The sequence below is a fragment of the Microtus ochrogaster genome, linkage group LG5, assembly GCF_000317375.1.
Source record: "Microtus ochrogaster isolate Prairie Vole_2 linkage group LG5, MicOch1.0, whole genome shotgun sequence".
NCBI classification, from domain to species: Eukaryota; Metazoa; Chordata; class Mammalia; order Rodentia; family Cricetidae; genus Microtus; species Microtus ochrogaster.
In genome coordinates this window covers 17470449-17478230 of record NC_022031.1, presented here as the reverse complement: position 1 = coordinate 17478230, position 7782 = coordinate 17470449, and the positions used below count along the sequence as shown (strand labels likewise).

Genomic DNA, 7782 nt, shown 5'->3' with positions numbered 1-7782 from the left:
GCAAGGGCTCTGATTTTATAAGAATCTTAAGATGGAGACCTTGCTTTTAGATCCAGGGGGAAAAAAAGGACAAGATTTGCACTTCAGTATTTTAAGTTTGGGCCAACTGATTGTTGAAAGATGAGGATAAAACTTTATTAATGTTCTAAAATAAAAAAAAATTATACCATCACTATAGTGACAAGATCAGTATTACTAATGACAGAAGTTTATTTCATATCTAAATGTTACTTGTTAATAAGGTCCTAAATATCTAGAGAAATGTTCCGTAGCAGACAGCCGGTAACTAAACAATACTTTTTTGCATTCGGTAGTTAACATGAGATGTGTCAAAGTAATTCTCCAAAATTGGTCAATAACAGGAGTTGCTCGTAAACGATCTTCCCTGAGGTAAGAGACCCTATATCTATGTAAACCATTGTTAATACCCAATGAAAATGATTCTTAAAATAACGGCAATAAGCCGGGCGATGGTGGCGCATGCCTTTAATCCCAGCACTCGGGAGGCAGAGGCAGGCGGATCTCTGTGAGTTCGAGACCAGCCTGCTCTACAGAGCTAGTTCCAGGACAGGCTCCAAAGCCACAGAGAAACCCTGTCTCGAGAAAGAAAAAAAAGAAAAAAAAAAAGAAAAAAAAACGGCAATAAAAACCTGTAAGAGCAAGTTTCAGGACAGCCAGGGCTACATAAAGAAACCCTGTATCGAAAAACCAAAACTAAAAAACCTGTAACCAGGCAGTGATGGCACACGCCTTGAATCCCAGAACTTGGGAGGCAGAGGCAGGCAGATCTCTGAGTTCGAGGCCAGCCTGGTCTACAAAGTTGAGTTCCAGGGCTACAGAGAAAAACCCTCTCAAAACAAAACAGAACAAAACAACAAGTAGACCTGTATGACCTGTGACCAGTCTCACAGGTGTATTCAGAATGCAATCTCAACTCAAGTAGTAAAACTTAATCATCAAAGTGAAATTGAAAGTCACAGAAGGTATAAAGCAAATTTTGAATATTATCATTTGCTAAATTTCTCAGGCCTCTTTCCTAATAATTTCCAGTAAATACCTGAAACATAGTTTAAGGGATGGGAGAAGAATGGGCTATCCAAGCTTGCTCTTTAGTTCCTGAGTAACCATTCCCTTGGGGCTAACTGTATATTAGTCATAATACTTGGCAGTGTCTTATTTCCTTCCTTCGAACCATCGTTCGTTACCAGCTCTCTGGACATACACCACCTCTAACTGCCTGGACTTTGGGTCATCAACTCAAACTCTGTATGATTACAGAATGGATCACTGAAGAAAAATATTTACAGTATCACCTTAGTGTGTTCAGCAAAACACTGAAAATATAGATGAATTGGTTTGAATTACAGTTATAATGTCACATCTAGGGCTAAAAAACACTTTTACTTGAGATTACAAGCGTCTGTGCTCTGCTGATGCAGTATAGTGGTATCACAATAGTAAGTCATCTACACTTAGATACAAGGATGTTTAAAGCAAATCCTCAAAAACTTACCCCAAACGACTAGTTATCCCATTCAAATTTCAAATGACTTAAAATATGTTCAAGAATTCTGATGAATTCTCAAGCGTGTCTTTTGTTTACTTTTTATCAAGGGAGAACCCAAACTGTTATGTATACCCAGTTAAGTTTCTAATGCTAAATCCCACTACTGTCACTAGAGACAATGAAGTATTGTCAGAGATTAGGCCATCTTCTAACGTTCACATGTGCATAATTTACACTAAATTCAAGTATTCAATAGGGAGAAAAAATCTGTTTCTAGCCTGGCATGGTAGTGTATGCCCAGCACTTGGAAGGCAGAGGTAGGCAGATCTCTGTGAGTTTAAGGTTAGCTTGGTCTTCATAGTGAGCTCCAGGCCAGCCAGAGCCATCTAGTGAGACCATGCCATGAAAATACAAATTTTGTTTCTGATACTCTAATGTTCTGAGATCCTGCCAGTTGTTAACTATACATACCAAGCCAGAGAAGAGCATCTGTTGGAGTAGAGTGATTATAGAATTTATTTGAAGCAGTACATTTTGTTTATTTAACAGTTTTCATGTACTTATGTCAGAAAAAAATTTTTTAAAGAGTATGTCAGTGGCTTAATAAGCCAAAATAATGATAGTGGTGAGGGAAGGGGGGTTGATTTAAAGCACAGCTAACTGTTAAGAATTTGGTAGCTCTCTTTCACTTCATGCAAAACTAGCAAACAATACAAAAGTCCTAAATTTTCCTGATACTTTGATATAAAGATGTATGAAAGTAAATTTAGAAACAGACGAATGGAGATAAATAGATGAATGGAGATAAAATACTGCAAAGCATGTGATATGATACTAATCCAGAGGGTGTGTGTGTATGTGGCATGGTGTGCTATACATTATCTTAACCTTAGCTATATTTGTAAAATGTCTAGATTCTCCATTCCTTCCTTTTTCAACATGTGGGGTAATTAGTAGTTGGATTTAGTTAAAGATACTGTCACAGAAAAAAAAAATACCAAACCTCCCTTATCTAGAAAAAGTTAAAGTACAACTTACATCCCTTTCAAATGAACATGTAGAGATTTTTAAACACCTGATAATATATTTTCTGACATATAGTTTTGTAGAATTACAAACAGTTCTGCATCTGTTACATGTGCAAACAGAGACAGCCAGGCTTTGAATGCTCTAAGAGATTATATTAACACACATTTGTCTTTCATTCATTCAAATTCAACTTAATTTCAGTAAACAAAGGAAGATGATGGACTGGAATACATTTAAAAATACAGACCTGTAGAACAGAATACAACAGTGCAGTTCCAATCTCAGGAGTATACACTCTGCTTCTAAAGAACAGCATGAAAGCTGCTTCGAGGAAACTGGCACTGAAGAGCTCATGAATGCAATGTTTAAGCAAATGCTCAGTTGCTCATGGTATGTTGGAGTAAACTATGCATCCAAACTCAAGTGAAGCCAACAAAAAGAAAATCTTATAGAAAATCTAAGAAGAAAAGGAAACATTTTTGGTTCAAAGGGGCTCAGAGACATTTAGCATATACAGGCTTAAACACCACTGTGTCAAAACTGTAGAACACTGTAACCCACTCATAAAGATAAAATTCTCTGTGACTCTGACATAGTTAGAAATTAACTACTTCTACCATTATTTTTAAATTTTCTAAAACAAATTGTAATTCTCTTTTATGCAAGATTTAAAAAAATAATAGGTGGAACTTGACAAGGCCAAGATTAAAAAAATAATGGCAACATATTATCAACAAGAGCACACAACTGGCCACATTGGCTCAGACCAACTAACTGAATCATACCAACTTTATCATTCTAGGATAGATCGTTCTTCCCAACTTAGCTCAAATCAGGAAAATGTTGTATCATTACACTCTACCATCAAGATATTTTTGCCAACAATAGCTGTCTCTAAAATGTTATAACTTTTAAGTACTCTAATAAACTGTTTTATGTATTTTAAAATACATTTAGTTCAGGTAAACTTGAAATCGACATTTTCATGACATGTAGGATGGCTACCTTGACGACAGCATATACAAACTCTCATTTCCTCTTCAATTCTGGTCTTTGCAGAAACCAAACATTTAGCAAGAGAATTTTCATGTCTAAAAATTAAGACTTTCATGGAATTAAAATGACAAAGAACTTCCAATGAAGCACATATATCGAAGAAACTTTCAATAGATCTAAACTAATTTACAAGAATTCAGAGCCAGCCTGGGCAGCAGTATAGTAAAAGCTATTGCCGATCACACACTTGCTATCATGCACTGAATAACAAGATATAATCTTTGAATTATATACGTACAAGATTTTTAATGACTACTCAAGTTATGTGGCCCAGCCAACAAATATTACATATTCACAATAAACATTCTGCCTTTATTAGCCTCTAATTAAATCAAGAGTGATCCATTGGCTCAGTTGTGTTAGACGTCTCAGCATCTTGACTATCCATCTCTTCCGGTTCCTCCATAGAATTTTCTTTTTGTGCTTTTGACCTTGTGGCAAACGCTGCTCCCAGTGTGTCTGCCACACGACTATCAGTTGTTTCAGTATTCGAATTCTCAGGGCCACCAGTTAAAGAAAAAGGTTCAGGCAAGCCAGTCTGAAGACTCCCAGGCCTCACAGAAGAACTCACAGCTTCTACTTTTCTTTGAGAAAGATCAGATGGTGTCTGCTCTGTGCTTTGATCCCGCAAGTGCTTGTCCATTGAAGCCTGAATAGAAGAAACCATTTCCTGCAATTTTTTTCGCTGAGCCTCAACCACATCAGGATCAAGCTGCCTGCCGTCTCTCATTGTTACTACTCCAGGAGCTATTCGAATAAGCTCACTGTTACTAGGAGCAGCTGTGAACACAGGAGGCTCTGTTTTAATGGAACTACTACTAAAATCTGTCCCTGTATTATGCTTTCTTGCAGCCAGAGTTTCCCTAGCTCTGGGATCAATGTGCGGGTTACTAGATGCAGTTCCTAGAGAATGCCCCTTTCCCTGAAAGGCGGTTACATTGTGAAGTTGCTCAGATTTCTTTTTCACTACTCCACCACTACCTAGTTTTAATAACCCATGTGAGGGGCTTGATTCCCTACTTCTTGTAGTAGCCTCTGCTCGAACCTGACTTACAGCCTCTTTAACTAAATCTTCAACATCAGGACCAATGGGGAAATGTCCTGCAGTATCGACACACAACTCCAGTCTATCTTCAGAAGCATTATAAACAAAGGTTTTGCCAGGTAGATGTGGAAAAGTACAATGTTTGCCATCAGCCATGCCTAAAAAAAAAAAAGGAAAGATATTTAACATATTAAGATCTTAGTTACAATAAATACTAGTAAAAGCATAGCAAAGACATTTATGGCCAAAATAGTGAGTTTCTGATAGCAATGAATAGATGAACCACTTTCCAAAAATGATTTGCTAGAAAATAACTTATCCTACTACAAAAAAGAACATTAGTAAGAACTTAAAGTAGTTCTCCCAGAAATGGGGAATATATACATGAAATCATTATCCTACAGCAAAGTTATGAAAGGAAATTTAAAGAAACACCTGAATTACAAAACAACAACAAAACCAACCACAATGAAAGAAAATATAATTTTATTTACTAAAATTTAAATTATAATTTCAAACAAATAGTAATTTCAATAGTAGGCAAAATGTCAATTAATAAAAATCCAGGTAGAAATTTCTCTTGATATGCTTCTGGCATAGTCAACTGAGAAAAAAATTGAAGTTGCCAGAGCTATATATCTCAGGAGCTGAGAGCTGCCACTATGCATATCTTCAGGCCTTGCCAAATCATACAAATCAAAGAAAGAAAATATTCAAGTCAGAGATATGGTCTAAGTGGCTTTCTCTCTCTCTCTCTCTCTCTCTTTAACATAGTGTTCCTGCCTTTAATCCCAGTACCCAGGAGGTGGAAGAAGCACGGTAAGGCTAGCCTGAGGGAACGGCCTGCAGACTCTGCTTCACCACTGCCCGCTTTCATTCACGTGGACTGAACGTGCACATCCTGCTGTTTCAACACCATTTGTAGAATACATTATTCTTATCCAAGTCTCAATGCTATACCTAACATTTTAAAAATTATTTCAGGGTTCAAAAAAGCTCAAAAAATAAAAGCACTTGCAAGACAGGTCTGATGACCTGAGTTTGATTCCTAGATTCCACTGTGGAAGGAGGGCATGAACTCCCAAAGTTGTCCTTTGTCAGGCATGCACAATGACACATGCATGTCCACACATGGACATACATACATAAATAAAATTCTAAATAATGTTTGTAAAACAAAGAAATTTTATAGTCAAGCTTCTACTTAGAAAACTAGAAGGAAAAACTTTAAAAACAAACTATTAATAAAAACCTGTAAATAAAAACAAAATTTTTTTTTTTTTTTTTTTGTTTTTCGAGACAGGGTTTCTCTTCGAGACAGGGTTTCTCTGTGGTTTTGGAGCCTGTCCTGGAACTAGCTCTTGTAGACCAGGCTGGTCTCGAACTCACAGAGATCCGCCTGCCTCTGCCTCCCGAGTGCTGGGATTAAAGGCGTGCGCCACCACCGCCCGGCTTAAAAACAAAATTTTTAATGAACGTATAGAATTGGCATTCAAAACGGAAGCTGTGACACTTCACATTAAATTTATCACTTTCACTATTGATTATATTTTACGCACCTATCCACAACTAAATAACAACAAAAAACCCACAAGGGAATTAGAACAATAAAAAGAATTAGCTTTAAATCCTCCTTCATATCTCGTATACAAAGCAAGCATAAGGGAAGAGAAAACCTATGAATCCAATAGTTGTTTCTTTGAAAACGACCAATAAAACTGATAAGCCAACCATCACCCAGAGCAGTCAGCAAAAAGAAGGAAAGTAGTCAGGCAGTGGTGGTGCACACCTTTAACCCCAGCACTTGGAAGGCAGAAACAGGTGGATCTCTATGAATTTGAGGCCAGCCTGATCTACAGAGTGAGTTCCAGGACAGCAAGGGCTACACAGTGAAACCTTGTCTCGAAAAACCAAAACCACACACACACACACACACACACACACACACACACACACACACACAAAGGTAAATAGAAGGGACATAAGACACAGCCATGAAAACAACTGAATGCATTATGTTCTTTGTCATTTCTATTCAACACTGAACTAAAAATCTTAGCCACTTCAATAAAGCAAGAAGAAGCAATAAAAGACTTACAGGTGAAAGATCATCACAAAAACCCACAGAAACAACTAACCTGGCTCATAGGAGTCAGAGTCTGGAGCAACAACCAGAGAGCCTAAATGGGACTCTACAAACGTGTGACAGTGTGTAGCTTGGTCTATTGTGGGACTCCTACCAATGAAAGCAGGAGCAACCCTTGGCTGGTTCTTGGGACTGTATCCTCATACTGGATTGCACTGCCCAGCCTTAATTCAGGGGATACACTTAGCCTTACCGCAACTTGACAGGTGCCCATGGGAGGCCTGCCCCTTTCTGAACAGAAACAGAGGAGTGGCTGAGGGGAACTGGGGGGAAAGAATAGAAGAATAAGGAGGGGAAACTGTACCTGGGATGTAAAATAATAAATTAATTAATAGAGAAAAAAGGAAGCGATATCTTTTATTTACAAAAGACATGTTGACCTACATAATTCTGGGGGAAAAAAAGCTAGAAGAATATATGAGCTTAGCAAGGTCACAGGGTACAGTATTAACATGAAAACCAACTTTATTTCTAGTTACTAGCAATAAACAATAACAGAAATTTTAAGAAGCATCTCTTATAACAGGATTGTTTTAAATCCAAGAATAAAATAACTAAGGTCTGCATGCTAAAACTACAAAATTCCAATGAAAGTAAATGGAGAAACAAGTTTCATAAATTGGAAAAGAGTACTGTTAAGCCATTGAGTGTTTCTAAATTGTCTATATAGTAAATGAGATCACATTTAAACAAAATAATCCCGGCAGATTTTTGTTGTTGTTGTTGAAATCAACAACCTGATCCTAAAGTTTGTATGGATTAACAAGGAAGGAACCAGAATCCCCTCCCACACCTAATTTTTTTTTTCAGGGGAAACAGGGAATATTTACATTGATTTATTTTTAAGGATCGCTATAAAATACAATACTCAAGTCATGACACTAAGAAAAGGAGAGACAAAACACAGAAGGGGGAAAAAAAACTCTAGAATACAGCAAATTTGCTTGAGTTTTTGTTTGGTTTTGGGTAATTTGGCAATACTAAGAGTTGAACCCAGGA

General features: G+C 37.2%; 1 protein-coding gene across 1 annotated transcript in view; it reads right to left on the bottom strand.

Moving 5' to 3' along the window:
* Nucleotides 1-813: 813 nt before the first annotated feature.
* Nucleotides 814-7782, bottom strand: part of Vcpip1 (valosin containing protein interacting protein 1) — a 26314-nt gene continuing 19345 nt past the window's right edge. The window contains exon 3 of the mRNA XM_005361890.3: nt 814-4795. Coding sequence (XP_005361947.1) covers nt 3924-4795 — 872 coding nt within the window. The 3' untranslated portion in view covers nt 814-3923. The remainder of the gene's footprint in view (nt 4796-7782) is intronic.